The 20,304-nt window shown below is 45.0% G+C and overlaps 1 protein-coding gene across 3 annotated transcripts in view; it reads right to left on the bottom strand.

The window, feature by feature from the left end:
• Fbxo25 (F-box protein 25) overlaps positions 1-18,793 on the bottom strand; it is a 28,606-nt gene extending 9,813 nt beyond the window's left edge. For all 3 annotated transcript variants that reach the window (XM_036166788.1, XM_036166790.1, XM_036166789.1), the window contains exons 1-7: positions 18,692-18,793; positions 13,173-13,313; positions 10,915-11,015; positions 10,038-10,087; positions 7,331-7,423; positions 4,057-4,150; positions 1,640-1,824 (exon numbers count right to left, since the gene is read on the bottom strand). In XM_036166788.1, coding sequence (XP_036022681.1) covers positions 1,640-1,824; positions 4,057-4,150; positions 7,331-7,423; positions 10,038-10,087; positions 10,915-11,015; positions 13,173-13,306 — 657 coding nt within the window. In that variant the 5' untranslated portion in view covers positions 13,307-13,313; positions 18,692-18,793. The remainder of the gene's footprint in view (positions 1-1,639; positions 1,825-4,056; positions 4,151-7,330; positions 7,424-10,037; positions 10,088-10,914; positions 11,016-13,172; positions 13,314-18,691) is intronic.
• Between the last annotated feature and the right edge of the window lie 1,511 nt (positions 18,794-20,304).

Genomic DNA, 20,304 nt, shown 5'->3' with positions numbered 1-20,304 from the left:
ATCACCAGAGAAATGCAAATCTAAATCACAGTGAGGCACCCTCCCACACCAGCTAGAATGGCAGTTATTAAAGTAGCAAAACAGTAAATGCTAGTGATGGAGACAGGGGACTCTCTAGTGATGGAGACAGGGGACTCTCTAGTGATGGAGAGACAGGGAACTCTCTAGTGATGGAGAGACAGGGAACTCTCTAGTGATGGAGACAGGGGACTCTCTAGTGATGGAGACACAGGGGACTCTCTAGTGATGGAGAGACAGGGAACTCTCTAGTGATGGAGAGACAGGGAACTCTCTAGTGATGGAGAGACAGGGGACTCTCTAGTGATGGAGAGACAGGGGACTCTCTAGTGATAGAGACAGGGAACTCTCTAGTGATGGAGACAGGGAACTCTCTAGTGATGGAGACAGGGGACTCTCTAGTGATGGAGAGACAGGGGACTCTCTAGTGATGGAGAGACAGGGGACTCTCTAGTGATGGAGACAGGGAACTCTCTAGTGATGGAGAGACAGGGGACTCTCTAGTGATAGAGACAGGGGACTCTCTAGTGATGGAGACAGGGGACTCTCTAGTGATGGAGACACAGGGGACTCTCTAGTGATGGAGACACAGGGGACTCTCTAGTGATGGAGAGACAGGGAACTCTCTAGTGATGGAGAGACAGGGGACTCTCTAGTGATGGAGACAGGGGACTCTCTAGTGATGGAGACAGGGGACTCTCTAGTGATAGAGACAGGGAACTCTCTAGTGATGGAGAGACAGGGGACTCTCTAGTGATGGAGAGACAGGGAACTCTCTAGTAATGGAGAGACAGGGAACTCTCACAGACTATTGATATAAATGCAAATTAGCAAAGAGAAGAGCAGCCTGGGGTTCCTGAAAAAAACAGAACCAGAATTACCACAGCACCCAATGCTGCTAATGTGTATGCATCCAAAAAAACTGAAATCCCCCATTTATGTATCGGGAGTCACAGTATCAAGATATGGCATCACCCTAGTGTCCACTGACACAGGACTTAATAAAGAAATGTGTTATATATGATTCAGCAACAAAAATAATGAAATGCTGTCATCTTCAGAAATATGGATGGAACCATAGGTAATCCTGTTAAGCGAAAGAAGTCAAGAATAGTGAGACAAAACATGTTCTAAGTTACATGTGGAAATGAAAAGGCAGGCCTCAAAGCAAAGAAGTAGACAGTGGTTACCATAGTCCGGGGAAAGATAAAGTAAAGAGGGTAGAGAGTAGATGGCGAATGGGTCCAGGAACACAGCTAGATAGTAGGAAGAACTTCTATTGCTCATCAGCACAGTGGTATATAACTATGGTTGGCAACAATTCATTGAAAATCTCAGAACTGGTAAATGTATGAGGTAACAGTCACCGACTACCCTGACACAGTCATTACACACCACAGATATGTAAAGTATCACACAGCTCCTCTTAAGTACATACAATTACTGTGTCAATTAAAAATAAACAAGCCAGATGTGGTGGCACTCACCTTTAATCCCAACACTGCACAGGTAGAGGCAGACTGATCTCTGTGAGTTCAAGGCCAGCCTGGTCTACAAAGCCAGATAGAGCTACACAGTAAGATCTTGTCTTTTCAAACCAGGGAAACAAAGAGACAGATACCTTAGTCATCTGAAGATTCTGCAGCTGCTGTTGCCAGTTGAGAACAGTTTCTAAGCGGCAAATCCAAATGTTGATGTTTCCCACCAATACTGACTTCCCCACCCCTCTCACAAGGATACAAAGGGTAGAGCTTAAGTCTTGGAGAAGGTCTTTGATAAGGCGAGGATTCTGATGGTCGTCAAGAACTGAAAGAAATACAACAAGCCACAGACTGACACAGCAAATACCACTTCTAACAGTCTTCTAGTTTTATAACCCAAGTGTCCATCAACTGAAGGAGGAGAGCAAAATGTGATCCCATCATAAGCTGGGATACCACAACCTAAAGTGAAGGAGATTCTGACCTGCTCCATGGGGAGGAAGCTTGAAGATGGAGGACATGGGAGGGAGCCAGTCACAGAAGGACAAACAGAGCATGACCCAGAGCCACATACAGAGATGCAGTGACGGAGCAGGGGCACGGCACTGGCTGTGGGAAGCTGGGTGTCATGTGCAGAATGTTAGGACAGAGCAGCTCTGAAGACAGCAGCAAAGATTGCACAGTGTACCAGCATGCAATGCTTTGAACGTGAAAGAATTGACAAAAATGATACATTTTATGTCATATGTATTTTTGTCACATTAAAAACCAAGGATCTAATTTCATGACAATTTAAAAGTGGCATAATTTTAGATATCAGAACTATTAATAGGAGTTTTTAAAGTTTTAAAATGCTTTCTGGCTAAACTTTTGGTTGGGTCTACAATTTTAAAGCAGTCAGTATACATTTCCTTTTGTGCTTATGATAAGGAGAATATTTAAAATGGCTCATATACATGGTCACAAATTACTAGATGTGTATAAGCTGATGGTATAAAATAAAAAGTTCCTTTTACTAACAGCCACTAATTGGTAAAGGTAAGCTTATTAAATTAAAAGGAAAATTATGACTCGTATGGTATCTAAGTCAAAAAGCCGTAATCTTACTGATTCTAGAACCCAACAGTTGAATGAACTGGCTACCCATGAGAGAACAAAGTCTTTGTAGGACTGGGTTGCTCTTTCCTTGCACACATCTGCACTTTTAGCAGCTGGTGGGATCCATCTTCTGGCCTGGTGTCACAGTACTCACATTATTATTTTTGAATGCATACATACTGTGGAAAGATAACAGAAAAAAGCCCCTCTCCTTGTACGAAATTTCCAATTAACATCTAGACTTAGAATTTCTGGTGATGCTGGTGTAATAGTGGCATGTCTATCTTTTGGGGGACAACCAACTCCTTTCTAACTGGCAAGGTGGACATGCCTGGTACTGCGGCTAGGGAGGTCCTAAGCCCTAGGTGGGGACCTGCTACTGCTGCTCTGCTCAATGGACACTGTTTCTGAATATTTATGATTATGCCCACCACTGCCGAGTGCTGCTCTCAGCCTTGGTCAGAGGAGGTTGATTTCACAGTGGGTAGTAGTTACTGCAGAGACTCTTCACTGGTCAAGGTAAAAAGACTATGGACTATGAAGTGCTCGCACCTGAAAGAGAAGCCTGTGAGAGCCCAGGGGATGGGAAAGAGCGCCCTCAAGTGCTGCCTTCTGGATAAGCCACAGCCACTGCTGTAAACACACATCACAAACCCACAGCAGATACCATCACTGCCTAGCAGGAGGGGGACTAGTTGGGAAGAAGGCGTCAGTCCGTGTCTTAGGGTTATTATTGCTCTAATGAAACACCGTGACCCAAAGCAACTTGGGAGGAAAGGGTTTATTTCCTATTACAACTCTAAGGTTACAGCCATCACTGAAGGAAGTCAGGGCAGAACCTGAGGGCAGGAACCTGGAGGCAGGAACTGATGCAGAGGCCATGGAGGGGTGCTGCTTACTGGCTTGTTCCTCACAGCTTGTTCAACCTGCTTGCTTATAGAACTCAGGACCACCAGCCCAAGGATGGCACCACCCACAATGAACTGGTCCTTCCCCCATCAATCGCCAATTTAAAAATTGCCCTGCACTTCCTATGGAGGCGTTTTCTCAACTGAGATTCCCTCCTCTCGGGTGACTTTGGCTTATTTAAAACTGGCATAAAGCTCCAGCACGGCAGGGATGAGAGAGGGCAACAGGAGCAAATACAACCCAATACAGCATCGAACTGTCAAAAACGTTATAAATCCCAGCACTCAGGAGGCACACCCAGGCGGATCTCTGTGAGTTCGAGGCCAGCCCGGGCTACAGAGTGAGTTCCAGAAAAGGCACAAAGCTACATGGAGAAACCCTGTCTCGAAAAACCAAAAAAAAAAAAAAAAAAAGTTATGAAATTAAAAGCAGCATGGCTGCCCAATCCTATGAATACACTGCACTGAGAACTACTGAACGGTGCCAATAGTCAAGTGGCATACTATGCCTTATTTATCAATAAATATCTTATTAAAAAATATAACCTTACCCTTCTGAACGATTTTATCCAGAATGTTGAAGTAGTTCTTCTGCGCCACTCCGCTCAGGGAGGTTAACTGGGACTTTGCGATTAGCTGCAGTAGCTAAAGGTGAGAAAGGAAAGGCTGAGCTGTGGGTCCGTGAACAATGGACGTAGCATGAGCACACACTGGAGCACAGTGGGAAAGGACTGGCGTGCTGCAGCAAGGGGGCTGCGGAAGAACTGAGGGCCTTACCCCAGCTGCTGAAGCAACAGCAAGTCTGTTTTCCTGTCCTGCAGGAGCCAGTCAGGGACACTCACTCAACAGGCCCGCAGCAGGCCAGGGAGATAAATAAATGCTCAGCCTTCTAGCCTTATACCTCACTCCGCAGGGAGCTGCAGAGTGTCCTGGTCACTAGCAGACTTTCATCGTGCTCCTTCATGCTCTGATCCACTTTCTAAAACAATCAAGAGATCAACAGGCCCTTCCTTCCACGCTGAAATTTAAAACACCACTTCAAACACATCACAGAAGACCTAGGAACCAAGAAAGGTCACTGTAATGGAAACTAAGTGGTGCCAATCTTGCTGATAAAGAGATGGAGGCTCATCCCAATGCCTGTGCCTCCCTTGGCCCTACGACCCTCTACTACAAACTGACCCCTGTTGGCGCTGCACCAGGCTGTCTCCTTCCATGCTTCTTGTTCCGCTCCAGTTTGTTCATATTTCCCCTGTATCTTTCCCATCCTTCTATTCCCATTTCAGATCTCTACATTCTGGGGACTGAGCGTATAACCTGGAGTTGGACTGTGCTTTTTGACCCAACATAGAAACACTTACTGACTGATACAATAAAGGTTTGGTCTTAATTCTGACATGGTCTTATAACTAAAAAAACAACAACAACACTCGTATTCTTTTCCTGTAGTTCTTTCAAAACTTAGGGGGGCTTACATTCTTCTGTCCTGATGATACTTTTGTAATGTAGTTACATGACACTCACCCTCAGGCCTCAGGGTCGTCCAGCTGTCAACTGCCTGTTCTCAGTCATAATAAACCTACCACCTTCTCCTCCCTCCTCCTTCCCACAGCTCCAGCGTAGGGAATCACACTTGTAATCACAGGTAAAGCAGTCAGCTTTTGTCTCTCCTCTCCCTCCCTGCTACAGCTGGCTACACCACTCCTTTATCCCAGGGTCGAGGACATGCAGCACATTCTGCTTGGCTACCCTGGTCCAGTTTGCTATCATCTTAGACCAGGGCTGCATCATGAAGAACAGAACCTCAATAGACTTGTAATGGGTAACAAGCAGTGACGAAGGCCCTCATCACTGAAGAGCCCAGGACCAAATGGCTTTGCTCTGATGTCCACCAAACACTTACAGAACCAATTTCTTCTCAAATTGTTCCAAGAAGGGGAATTCTTCTACATGTGTACCATGAGGCTAGCAGTATTGATACCGAAAGCAAATCAGGATACAGCAACACAACACTACAGGACAAAATCCCTGATTTCAAAATCAAAAACAAACAAAATCGATGCTAAAATCACCTGCCCAATTCAGGAAACAGAAACCAACAGAACATCAAGATCATTCACCACCACATGAGGTTCATTTCAAGAACAGTTTTACACAGGCAAACCAATAAGCCTATACACATCAACAGTGAAGGGGGAAAAAAAAACCCAGCATAATTGTGGGAGTCCACAGAAGTTCCCTGAGTGAGATCTGAGCTTGTTTACTTAGCAGGGCTGCATAAGGGGATGGACTGACCACGACTGTGGTTACCAGGTGACTGGATGGTCTGCACTTGGTTGTGCTAGGGGAGGTCTTTTGCTCCAGCCCTTGGCATTCCTATAAAAAGCCCTTTAGTAGAGACAGAAGGGGCCGGTGGATAAAGATCCAGGCCCTCCTGAGCTATCCTGTGTTTCTCTTTCTCTCTCTCTCTCTCTCTCTCTCTCTCTCTCTCTCTCTCTCTCTCTCTCTCTCTCTCTTCCTTCTATCTTTCTATCTAAATCTCTTACCCCTCACTCCTCGAGTACCCTGGGGTAAAAGTGGGAGCAGGTCCTCCCACACACATAATAATCTCAGTGAGCATGTAAAAAGCATTCGCTCAAAACCAACACTTTTATGATAACAAATGAAGAAGGAAAGGGGTAAACTTGAGGACACACGTAAGCGCCGGCTTTCCAAGATGTCCCAATGAAAGACCCATCTGCTCTTCTGCCCTGTGCATTCATCTTTTCAGTACAACTAGGGCAACTGTTAATGAACTACTTTTCCTAGAAACTTACCTTTTCTGCTTCCTCAAGAAACAGGTGCCTCAGCTCTCCAGGATGACAGTTAACTGGATGCTCTTCCCCTCACACCTCCTGCTGAATGTGAGCCCACCAACTCCCAATCACACTAGCTGAGCTTGAGCAATCCACCCCTGTCCTTGCACTGACACTTGGAAATGCCTAGAAGGCAGCAGGAGTCTGAGCGCCACTGGAAGCAAGGCTGGCAGTGTGAAACCCTGCTTGGACTTCACGTATGATGCGGCGGAGTGAACATGCCACCAAAGCAAACCCCACGGCAAAGATCTGTCCCCTTTGAACGCGGCCCCAAAGAGAACCTTCTAAAAAGCTACCGACAATGCAGCGAGACTTTTCTGGAGTTCTAGCCTGCATAAAATTCCTCTTGACAACTAGCCAGTTGGTCCTTTGGTTATAACAAGGCTCATTCTAAGTGAATACATGAAGTAAAAAAATGCAGATGGAGTCATCAGAGACCCTCCTGAGCTCAACTGTCTGAAGTGTTTCCAAGAAAGAGGCCTTGGCACACCTTAGTTCCCACGGCCTCTGATTGGAAGGTCTCATCAAGCTTGAGACTAGCACCTGTGCCCTCTATGTGGCAAGCTCCTCTTCTCCCGAGCATGTTCCTTCCCTTTTCTGTCAACAGCTGAACCTTATGCAGCTCTCAAAGGCACCTTGAATATCTCACATTTGTAACCTTGAAAAGTGTGGGTTGGGGATTTAGCTCAGTGGTAGAGTGCTTGCCTAGCAAGCACAAGGCCCTGGGTTCGATCCTCAGCTCAAAAGAAAAGAAAAGTAACTCAAGCTGGGCAGCGGTGGCGCACACCTTTAATCCCAGCACTCGGGAGGCAGAGGCAGGTGGATCTCTGTGAGTTTGAGGCCAGCCTGGTCTACAGAGCAAGATCCAGGAAAGGCGCAAAGCTACATAGAGAAACCCTGTCTGGAAAAACAGAAACAAAGAAAGAAAAGTAACTCGAGTCATCAAAGCTGTTTCTGAAATGACACTTACTTTGACCACGTACGTGAACCTTCTAATATCCTGAATTGCACTTAAGAAGTCTAGTCGGTTGAAGGCTTCTCCCAGGGTACAGTAGCCATGCCTCTAGAAAATATTAGACCAACAGTGAGCTCAACCAGCCAAGTAAAATGAGCTAACAGGTAATGTCGGTTAGGGAACATAAAAAGCAATGTATTCATTCTAAAACTTTATGTCACATATAAATGAGAATAGAGTACAATATAGCAACGCTAAATTTAAACCAACTGTGTGTAACTGAGACATGAGGTACTGACAATTTGTTCACACTGCTGGTATAATGATAAAGAGAAGCAAGGATTCATGAAACACCATTCTGCTTTCTGTTGCTGGGGACAAGGTGAGGTGACCATGAGGCCTCAGGATGCTGATGTTGTACACACACAGCTGTGTGTCTCTGCAGGGAGCTCTGACTGCCATAGTGGACATGTGCTGGACCACCAAGGAGTAAGCCTGCGAGGGCAGCTCTGAAAAACCAGCTCTGAGTGCAGCTGAGGGTCTATGGCCCAAGCCTGACAAGGGCCGGTTTCCAGGCTGGGATCACGGGTGCTGAGCAGCCGGAAAGTCAACTGCTATAATGAGATGCACAGGTCTGGGAATTGAAATGAAATGTAATTTCTCCCCAGTGTCATAAAGTTGGCTGTTCTGTCTGAGAGGTCTTTGGTCTTCTGCATCAGTCTGTCAGATTTCACCTCAGGTCAGGAAGGCTCTTAAAATCCTACCTTCTGCATCTAAAATACCTACATCTACAAAGAGATTCTCAGTTCAGAGTCACGGGGCAGACAAACTAGAGGACAGTAAGGAGCCACAAGGTTCCTTTGTGACAAATGAGTTTGGGTTTGAAACAGGTTAGTGGCTGTGAAGAGCAGCAGAGACAACATGGTGTCTGCTGGCCTTCAACAGTCCTAATGTGTACAACCCAGTTACACACTCACACGAAACATACACTGCTGTGGAGCTGTGGGGAAGCAGAGCACAGAGTACCAAGTACAACCTGAAATGCGCCTCACTTTAAGGGGCGAAATTCTGACGGTGGTGATGACGCCTCTTTGGGGTAACTACTGTCGCACGTGGAACAGGCTGGGGTGCACACTCAAGGGTAACTGTCCTCAAAGGTTGCCTTGGGTCAGAACCAGAGGTAAAGAGGATGGCACAGGACCAGATACAGATCCGACAGCTAGCCCTGGGTTCTTTGTGAGCCTGCCAGACCCCATCCCAAGAAGCCACAGGATATCCTGGCATTCTCCTAACATAGTCCTCTTCCCACTTTGCCTAGCTAGAATCCACATGACTAACAAGGTAGGTGAGACATTTAATCAGCGTGGCTTTGTACAAATTATGTTAGCTCCGTCAGTCTTTCAATGGCGTGTTTATCAAGGACTAGACTCATGCTATGCCCACTTAATGACACTAACCATCACCAAGTCAGCTTTCTTTCTCACAATCAAGTATCTTCAAGGAAGCTGAGATAGTTTAAAGATGTAATTGGGTAAGATGCCTGCCACCAAGTCTGAAAACGAGTTCAATCCCCAGCACCCACATGGCAGGAGAGAGGTGTCTCCTACAGGCTGTCCTTTGACCTCCCTTCCCCTGGCCTAGTATGCGCACGCATGCACGCACTCTGAATAAATGTGATTAATTAAAAACTATAAGACTACTATTAACATTTCTGGAACACTTAACTAATCCTAACCACATGATCATGTAATATGAAATTGCACCCTTGGTTTCTTTCTCCCCACAGATGTAAAATAATGCAGATGTTCAAGGTCTATAAAAGGATCTAGATTTACTTAAAACTAAGTAGAGAAACAAGAAACACAGTGAAGCCAATTGGTTTGTGTGATGACTCCTAAGAGAGCTTTAGTCAGCTCGGCAATCAAAAGCAGAGAAAACGTCCACAGTGTCCTGCAGAGCCAACCAATGTCGTTCCTATGAGCTACTTTGCATTAGGGAAGCAGGGATCATGGGCATCTCAGTTCCCAAGTACACGAGGTAAAGGAAAAACAGCAGCAGCAGCTGCAGCTCACACTGCCAGACCACGGATCAAACACACAGGAACGTATGCTTGGTTAAAAGAAACACACACATCCAAATTCATGGACCACACACACTACAAATACCACAATCACACATGTGTATATGGCACACATAGTCCATAAACAAACATATCACAAATATGTAGTGCATACTATATGCATGTGTGCCATACATGTTACATAAACATGCCATATACCACACACATGCATGTATCACATATACATTATATACCAAACACATTCCATATATACTATATATACAAATATACAACATAGTACTCACAAGTACACAGCATATGGTATATATATGCCACACACCATACATATGCACCTATCATACACATCCATCATACTGCACAAACACATACCACATAGTTCATAACACAAACATACTACCTGCATTACACCACAAATACATCTGACACCACATACGCCTATACCACACATGCCCAGTGCACAGCCATACATGTATCAATGTATACATGTACATAATGATAGTCATTGCAGCAAAAAGCTGCCATTCATACACACACACATAATCACCGGTTAGAATGTGATAGACCTTGTATTACTAAAGAAATAAGTTAGCTTACAAATACAGCAGAAACATACAGTATACACCCTTCTAATGACATACTTACTTCTTTTGTGCTTTCTTTATGGACATAGATCCATTTTTCACGATAAAAACCTAGAACAAAAATGAAAGGTCTTTAAAATCTGGCAAACCATTTCGATCTCCAGGTTTTAAGGAAGCTGTGAGGTAGGACAGACTAACAAGATGATCTTCCTGATGCAGTCAGAGAAGCGTCTGCTTGGGTAAGTGTAAACAGTACACTTTGTTCCCTAAGATCACCTACATTCTCACACACCTCTACAGGAAAAACATTTTTTCACAGTACCATATCTTATTAACTAAGAAAAACTGTTAGTTACATCAAATGTAAATGCTTATCAAAAGTCTGTAATATTATCTCTATACCATTATACACATAGCAGAAGGCTCTGGTCTTTTTTGACCTGCTATGGCCACACCTGGTACATGTAACTAAGATCCTGTGCTCTCTACCTTCTTCACACTTAACAGGTATGCACAGCATGTGCCAAGGTGGGCAGGCTGTGACAGAACCCACAATCCCCTCGAGTCCTTCTACAGGACATCGCTGCCCTTGTCCTAGCTCAGCTCGCTTCTGGCTCCTGTCCTTGCTCCCCAGGGGCCCCACATCCAGATCATCCCTCCGAGGGGCCTTTCTGTTTAGGAAGGAGCTCAGTTCAGGACTGCATCTGGCTACTCAGAGACGTGCTTCAGGCTTGCCGTCTTTGACTGTACAGACCTCACCTACCAAGAGCTGACTGACAAGCTGTCAGTACTGGACAGACGGGTGGCACTGAGCTTGCTTGCACACCTCCATCACCCTGTACCTTCATGAGAGAGCACTGCCAGGCACTTCATCGTGGCAACATATGTATTCCACAAATAAGAAACTGTCAGGTTATCAGCGTGTGAAGCACTCTTACTGTGAGTGGCTGTGTCCATTCCAGAGTGCTCCTTCTTCCTCTTTTTGGCTGCATATTCACACTCATTACTGAATATTTCTTCTTCGCCATTATTCAAGATACTGAAATAAAGATACTTCATTAAAGTAAGTTTTTCACAGAGAACTTCACTTAGCTTTTCTTTTGTAAGAAAATGAGTATTTGCTTAGTAATCTGGGGGATCAAAATGAAGACTCTGTTAAATCCTGGCAAGTACTAGCTAAATTTCAGAAAGTCATGAGCTTGAGACTCAAAGAGTAATAGCTACATTCTCTTTTCATTTGGAAGGAACTAAGATTTATTCTTATTTAAAAAAAAAAAAAAAAGTTACTCCAGAAAGCGCCAGACATGCTTAGATTCTCCCAAACACCAAATTCTTTAAAACCTGAGCATTCTAAACAAAACCATAAATGCTCTGAGAAGAACCCAAGTAGCATCATGACTATGGGACTAAACTTGCTATGTCCCTAATCAAAGTTGAGTAAACATCAACGTTCCCGTTTACCAACTACATGTTTCAAATATCTGGCTGAGCCATCTCTCCAGCCCCACTGTGCATTTTCTTAAGAAGCTTCTATCAAACATGCCAAGGGACCAGCAGATGAAAGTTATATTTATAATATTTAAACACATTTAAAATATTTCAGTTTTTTTTTTCAATTTTAGGAAACAGAAATTCAAATCAAGCAGTAACAACTCAAACAGCTTTTCTTTACATTTTTTCCCTCTTTATAAAAAAACTATACCAGCCTGGTCTACAGAGGGAGTTCCAGGATAGCCAGGACTATACAGAGAAACTTTGTCTCAAAAAAACAAACAAACAAAAACAGAAAGATCGGGACAGTGGTGGCACAAGCCTTTAATCCCAGCACTCGGGAGGCAGAGCCAGGCGGATCTTTGTGAGTTCAAGTTCGAGGCCAGCCTGGGCTACAGAGTGAGATCCAGGACAGGCACCAAAGCTACACAGAGAAACCCTGGCCCCAAAAACCAAAAAAAAAAAAAAAGAAAAAAAAAAGAAGAAGAAAGAAAGGAAAGACAAAGTATAAAAAGCAATCCACATTATAAACACTAAAAATGCATTTTTTGGTTGTGAGCCTAGCCTTTAATGGCCTAAAAACGCATTTTTTTTTTAAACACACTTTAAAGCTAGTTTTCAGCCTGAAAGCAAAGAAGAATAAGTACTGTGGAGACAAGCTGGATGGACGGAGCCATGTGGTGACAATCCTTAAAACTGGGGATCTAAAATTGCTTATTTCCCCCTCACTGGTATTTTCCTTTGTTTAAGGGGTTTTAAATTTTTTGAATTTATTTTTATTTTGTGTGCATTGGCGTTTTGTCTGCATGTATGTCTGTGTGAGGCTGTCAGGTTCCCTGGAACTGGAGTTACAGTTGTGAGTTGCCATATGGGTACTGGAAATTGAACCTGGGTTCTCTGCAAGAGCAGTCAGTACTCTTAGCTGCTGAGCCATCTCTCCAGCCCCCCATCACTGTTCTCTGATGAGAATTGTACAAAAGCCGCCTTTCATCCACCAGCAGTATGCACTTCTAATAAAACAACTGAGTTTACCACATCGTCTGCTCATGACAGTCACAACTAAACAGCACAGACAATGGCAGCAAATTGTCCAGGCAGCCAGAGAGCATCTAAATCTCACAACTGCATTGTCACAGACATGGAATGACCCTCTGGAAACACAGGGGTCCTTGACTCTGACAATCTCACATTCTCTTATCTTGGTCTGTTATCATTGACTCAGACGCTAAACAGAGATACTTTTGAATCTGAAAAAGCTTTCACTAAAATCACACAACAAATACCCAGTCTTACAAAACAAAGGAACTTTACCAGTACATGCTAAACACACCTGGATCTGAGGACATTGTCATAAACACAACCTAGTCACAAAAGGACAAACAGAGAAAACATTAAGAGTGGTATCAGAGCCTGAGGGAAAGGACAGAGTTAACATTTACTAGGGACAAGGCACTTAGGTATGTTTCCAAGGCAAACTTGATGCTGGAGTGACGGCTCAGTGGCTAAGAACTTGTGCTGTGCAAGTGTGAAGATCTGAGTTCAAATCCTCAGCACCCATGTGGAAGCCGGGTATGACTGAATGCCCCTGTAATCATGACTGTTGGGTGGAGACAGGCACATCACAGGAGCTGTCTGGACAGCAGACCTAGCCAAAATCACGAGCAAAACTGCAAATGACGGAGCTCAAGAGTGACCCAAGACTCACATGCTGTGGTTGATGGTGCACTGGCTATTCTCACTCCTGAGCTCCTGGCTACAGGAGTCACACCTTTTCCATCCATCCTCAGTTTTAATCCAGCTCCACCCAGGGGATCTCCAGTCCTGACCCAGAAATGGCATAGTTCTCCTGTAAAAAAAAAAAAAAAAAAAAAAAAAAAAAATTAGTTTATATTAAAAGTATATAGACACCAATTTCTTCTCACTAGTGATAATCTCAGTGGTGATGCATGCCTTTAATCCCAGCTCTAGGCAGATCTCTGTGAGTTCAAGGTCAGCCTGGTCTACAGAGTGAGTTCTAGGACAGCCAGGGCTACACAGAGAAACTCTGTCTCAAAAAACAAAACAAAAAAATTAAATAAAAACCAATTTTCTTCTCATATGGAACCAAAGTCTTACTTAACATATAAGCGTGTATCACTTAACACTGGCTAGCTGTGGTAACCAAACAGTACTCAGATAACTAGGTCAAACATAGGCAGGCCTTACTATGCAATAATGTGTGGCGAAAGGCTTACCCCAGGACACCGGAGTCTGAATCTGAAGAAGTAAGTGAGCTGAGGAATACCACTCTAATAGCTCCCCCACCTTCCACCCTGTGCAGGAGGATGAGACAACGTAACTGAACCACAGTCACACCTCACTCCAGAGAGATCACTGTGGGTGAAGGGAAGGAAATACAAATGGGATCCGGTCAGGAAAGACGGGGAAAGGAAGGAGCTGGGCTTCATCCTGAGAATGACCAGGGGCCAAAAAAAACAGGAGGCAAATGATTTGCTCAGACTTCTGCTTTACAGGGCATAAAGGCAATGGACCTTCAGAGGACTGGAGGTGCAGCCACAGACACACCGAGGCAGTAAGGCCAAGTGCTGCCGTGTAGACGGTGCCAGGAACCAAATGCGGGTCTTCTGGAGAGCAGCAAGTACTCTTCCCACTGAACGCTAGAGGCGCACAGCACAAGAGCAGGCTTGGGAGAGGCAGAGGAAGGAATGCTGGAAAGTCCAAAGGTGATTCTCAGACACAGCAAATGTTAAGAACTGCTCCAGATAGTCATGTTTACATATTCAAGATGTCACCTCCCTACAACGGCTTCCTGCAAACAGCTCCCTTCTGACATCTCTACCCCATTCATCAGTGTACCATCAACCACCTCTGCCACTGTCCATTATCTGAAATTATTTATGGACTCACCATTTGTTCTCCTCCAAGATGACACAATGACTTGCTCAATGTCACATCCTCATTACCCAGAGCCATGTCAGGCATACAGCCAGAGCTCAACAGACATCTATTGACCGAATGGATGACTATATAGACCCATATCTCAGAAAAGAGCTACACTGGAGAGAAAAAGTATGAGCATTCAGAGCAGGAAAAGATACGGACATAATATCATATCACGATGGCCAAAGGAAGAACTCTAAAGAACACTGACAGGAAATGGGCAAGTGGATGAAGACAGGACATGGAAAGAACCCAGAGAAAGAGTGAAAGCATGGAGTGACAGGCGGGAAGTGAATAAAAAAATGCATTTTAAGAAAGAAACATAGGGGAAATATTAAGAGCCATAAAACACAGGAGTTGAAAGGTAGGTATTGATTATATAAAGGAAGGAAGCTGACCTTTGCACAGAACTTCAGCAGAGCATTTACATCAGAAAGGAATGCTCTTTTCCCATTCAAAGCAGACTGGGAAGGTGTAGCTTGGGGCTGGGCCTTTACCTGGTATACAGGAGGCCCTGGGTTTAATAACATGTCCAGCACTGAAAAAACCAAGTGAAGCAAGGCAGGCTTGCTGTGTTTCATGACGTGCAAGTTCCATGGCTTTGAGTACTTGGGAGACCTCAAACTCTATTTAAAATAACCAACCAAGGCCAGGGTAGCAAACGGGCATTTATACCATCTTCTAAGAGACAAACAAAAAGGAAAACATGTAGACTCCTGGCCCAGTGTGTGAAATGCACGCTAAAATAACTTTTGTTTTTTATACCAAGAGGGTCGGAAAACCTTTCTAAACTAGTTTATACTCAGAACACATCTTTTTCTCTTACATATCGATTATAAAAAGAGCCATTGTGATATTTCCAATTATATTTTGTTGTCAACTCAATACATATTGTAATTTGACTGGACAATTTGGTGAGAAATAGTTTGGTATAACCCTTTCAACAGCTAAATGGATTTTTTTTTTTTTTTAAGGCCTGGTAGCTAGTAAACCACAGAAACCAAACCCTTATGTCCCAGATTTTTCAACCTAGAGGAAAATATTTGTTTGTTTAAAGATTTATTTCATAGACTTGTCATGACACAATCTTGGGACCGTGGTATTAGTTCACTATTTCATAGCATAAGCTATACAGTTCATAAACTAAGGCACAGATTCTAAAAGCAAATTTATTAATAAACAGTAACAAAGGCCACTAGGATATAGGGCTATCAGTAGTACAGCACTTGCCTAGTGTTCATAAGGCCCTGGGTTCAATCCTAAGCACCACATTAAAAAAAAAAAAAAAAAAAAAAACCCACTGGGGTTAGGTAGGGTGGCAAATACCTGTCTACCTGTAACCCTAGCACTGAAGTATCTGAGGCAGGAATTCAAGACCACCCTGTCCAGAGTGGGACCCTGTCTCATAGAGCAGAAGGCAAGCTGCGCTTTAAAGGGTGGCCAGTTTGTCTTTAATACAATGTGAAGCACCTGTTTGTGTATCAGAAAATAATGTTACTGAAAGATTTTAAATGACAACAACCCCCTTTTTAAGGGAATTTATCTGCTTGGCTAAAAGACATGAATTGCTAGACTTTCATTAATATATTTAAAATTAAAATTAGCTTTATTTTAGAATTTGCAAATGCTAAGACCGTCTACTTTCTTTTCTGTTGCTGTGGTAAAATAATCTGACTAAAAGGTTGACAAAGGAAAGGGCTTATTTCATTTCACAGGTTATAGGCTACCCTCCTGGGACATCAGGGTAGGAATTCAAGCAGAAACCACACAAGAACACCACTTACTGGCTTTGCAACGGGTGCCTCGCTAAGACAGCTTTTTCATACAGCCCAGTCCCACCTGCCTGAGGCTGTATAACCCACAGTACACTGGGCCATTCCACAATTAGCGATCCAGAACAGAGCCAACAGACATGCCCCAGAGACCAACCTCATGGAATTAATTCTCAACTGAGGCTCCCTCTTCTCAGGTGTGTCGGGCTGACAACCCAAACTAGCTATCATGTAAAGTAAAAACCATAAACTATTTCTGAAAAATTAATATGTGTATGCACAATCTCCAAGTCCGCTCAGCTGAGTCACAGCTTGTATAATCTGCATTTATTTTTTAATATATTTAATTTTATTTTATGTGGATATGAGTGTTTTGTTTGCAGGGTTGTAGGTGCACCATGTTCATGCAGTGCCCAAAGGCATCATAGCCTCTTGTACCTGGAGTTAGATACAGTTGGGTGCCAGCATGTGGGTGCTGGGAACGTAACCTAGTCCTCCACAGAGGCAGCAAGCGCTCTAGACTGCTCAGCCAGCCAGCCAGCCCCTATCTGCACGAAAATTTAAGCACAGTAATTGCTAACTAATGTTACCAGAACGCAATTGGGATTAACCACCTTTAAGTCTTTTCTGGGTTTCTATTTCACACAGCAAGACACGAAGGTGGGGTACGGCAGGAGAGCAAGATGAATTCGTCAAATTCATTTCCTAGTAGAAACTCCTAAAGCCAAAGCCTGAACTAAGGAAAAATAAGCTTTTCCCTTCTCCTTCAACAAGCACATTTTCTCCTACTGGATAAAAACAGTAACAACAATAGCAGCAGAACAGGCCAGGCACTGTGAACGATTCGCGTGAATTACACCCAGTTTAGTCCCTCACACTAACCTGTAAAATAGGAACTACCCTCATTTTACAAATTTAATTCTCTATTTCAAGGCTCAGTGCTGAAGCACTTACTTGCTTAGCATACCTGAGGTCCTGTGTTCATCCACCATATCCCAACAAAAACATTCCACTTTATACATGAGACTACAGAAGCAAAGAATTCAGTAGGAGGGGATTCAAAATTATGGGCCTTGATTCCACAATCCATGCTTTTAGCCACTATATTTAGAGTAATCCTAACAGCCTATGATAAGAAATTCCAGGAATTACAGGTTTGGGTGTTTGTTGTCTTTTTCTACATCTATGTGTGGTGCTCTGTTTGTAAATTACATGAAAAAAGAATTAGAACACACATCAGTTATGTTTATCTTCAAAACAATAAAAGCGGCCGGCCGGGAGGTGGTGGCGCACACCTGTAATCCCAGCACTTGGGAGGCAGAGGCAGGCGGATCTCTGTGAGTTCGAGGCCAGCCTGGTCTACAGAGCGAATTCCAGGAAAGGCTCAAAGCTACACAGAGAAACCCTGTCTCAAAAACAAAACAAAAACAAAAACAAACAAAGAAACAAAACAATAAAAGCTTCGAGTGTATGGCAAGCGCATTACAATAAAGGTAGCAACAAAACCAGAGAGGCAAGCTGAATTCTGGAGGAAAAAGCTTCACTCTTAGTTTTCATTTTACATTTTGAGAAAGATAACTTCCATTGTTCTGGGGTAAGAATGAATGGATGGTCTGGGAATAGAGAGACGGATCGCTGGCTAGGAGCACACCCTGACTGCCTTTGCAGAGGACCCCAAGTTTGGTTTCCAGCACTCAAATCGGGCAGCTCATAACTGTCTGTAACTCCAGTTCAACAGTATCTGCCGCCCTCTTTCTTCTTGGGCACTAGTGCGCATGCCTCACACAAAATTAACAGTAATAAAACCCTTTTTTAGAAAATGATGAATAGTCTTCACCTAATAAGCATTTGACTTTGCCGCTGATCAAGTTTTCTTACAAAATTTCTAAGTCAGTTAAATTCAAACAACTTGGATCAAATGTGAAGTCTGTGACTGTGGGTAAATGTGATTGTAAAAGACCCTGAAAACGCAAACTGCGTATTTCAGAATGAATGTCAGAAATGGGGTGGACTCCAAGGAGTCACAGATGCGTCGAAGTAAGAAAGACAGCATGCCCCCGAGCAAAGGAAAATGGAATAAGAATGGGGGACCTTTTCTGATAATAGTCGGAAATTAAGTCTTGGCGCCGAATGCAGGGGGAAAAAAAGGCCCTTCATAGGGACAGTGGTCCTGATGCTTGAGTTCAGGGAGTTTGAACAGGCCCAAGAATGGAGATGGAACTCCACTGGAACAGAGGCAGAAATCAGCTGTGAGGAGACAGATGCAAACCGTCCCGTGTCCAGCGGCGAACGCACACGCAGGCCTCAAGGATGGTGCCCTGACAGGTGTGCTCGGGAGGAGGCGTGGACCGGCAGAAGGCAGGCCGGCGGGGGTGGGGGCGGACGCCCGGACCCCCGGCAGGTGGGCGAGCCCACAGCCCGCTCGGGGCCGGCGGGCAGCACGGCGGCCAGCGAAGGGAGGCCCGGGGACGCCCTGCCTGACAGCCCCTCCCCATCCCGCGTCCCTCCTCACCTGCTGCTCCCTTTCCGACCGGACCGCTACGAACCGCACCGAGCTGCAGCGTCCAATTATTGCCGGAAGTCGTCCGCCTCCCGCCGAGGTGCACCGCTGGACGCCCCGCCCCGGGGTCCCGTTGATTGGCCGGTGCGGAGCCACGTGACGGTTGTGTTGCTACCCGAGTTTGGAGGCCTCGGTGCGCGCGTGCGCAGTGAGCGCAAGCCCCACCCACCCACCCAGCCACCCGAGGCGCCTGCGGGCCCATTGTGGTACTCTTTGACTCGCCTTGCTGGCGTTGTCCCGGTCGTCTGGCGGAAACCGTTTGGTTAGCCACAGTCTCAAGACGGCCGCTCCGGATCTACAGACCGCCCGGGCGCCGGGCTGCTGCTGGCAAGGACACCCGCTGGTATACACTCACACCCCTCGCCTCGCTGTCCCATTTTCCAGCCTTGCTGGCTGGGCAGCTGTGAATGCAAAGGCCTGGTTTGGGCTGCCCCAGTACACGCCAGTGTCTGCCCGCAGGTAGCCCTGGGGCTCAAAGAGGGTCTTGCTGACCGGCCGCCTAGAATAGCTTTCAATTCCTAGAAAGCTGAAGAAACCCCTAGAAAAGCAGTGCCAACCAACGGGCGGAATGTCTTCCAAGTAGGTAGTGTGGGGTCTGTAGGGTCTGTAGGAAGAAGAGGGCAGATTGGACCGCTGCACAGTGGAGGAGCTGCAAGCTAGCGCTCCTCAGCCAGGGCTTGCTTGCCCAGGAGTGTTGCTGGGAAGGTCTCAGCCACCCATGTGCCCCTTGAGTAGCAAAGCAAACTAGGAATGTTTCTTACTCGAGTCAACAAGGGCAAAATACTTCGATGTGTCTGGTTCAGTTTAGTCTTTTACACTTTCGAATGAGGTAGGTATTCATATTTGGAAAATATTTATGGAAATCACTTCTGATGTGCTTATTCTCATAGTGTTTTTACATTACACACTTTTAAAAATCGTAGACCAGGCCGAGCGGTGGTGGTGCACGCCTTTAATCCCAGCACTTGGGAGGCAGAGCCAGGCGGATCTCTGTGAGTTCGAGGACAGCCTGGTCTGCCAAGTGAGTTCCAGGAAAGGCACAAAGCTACACAGAGAAACCCTGTCTCGAAAAACCAAAAAAGAAAAAAAAAAAATCATAGACCAATTAACGGGTGTGGGAGCTCGTTTTCAGGTTCCTCTTGGCTTTACCCAGCAGGTCCGCATAGAGGATGATTAGGGCCCCTGGCCTGAGTGCAGGTGTCTGAGATGGTCTGCCCTTGGCTGTGCTGAGGGAGGAGGTCTTTTGCTCCACCTCCGTCTCTATAAATAATACCCTGGGGCAGAAACAGTCAGGGCCTGTTGGAATAGGTTCCAGGACCTCTTGAGGCTATCCTTTATTTTGTATCTGTTTATCTCCGCAATATAAATCCTTCTATCTAATATTTCCTGCTGCTCACAGTCAAGAAAACTCTGGGGAGCTGTGGGGTTGGTGGGTAAACACCCCACCAACCCCACAAACGGGTGGAAGTTGGCATTATTCCCTCTATACACCTAATTTAGGCACCTGGCTCTCACTTCTAAACTGTGCCCAATGGCTGTGTTTTTGTTTATTGAACTTGGCAAGG

The sequence above is a fragment of the Onychomys torridus genome, chromosome 17, assembly GCF_903995425.1.
Source record: "Onychomys torridus chromosome 17, mOncTor1.1, whole genome shotgun sequence".
Lineage (NCBI taxonomy): Eukaryota > Metazoa > Chordata > Mammalia > Rodentia > Cricetidae > Onychomys > Onychomys torridus.
Note: the sequence above shows the minus strand (reverse complement) of the source record. Positions and strands in the feature narration are given on the sequence as shown.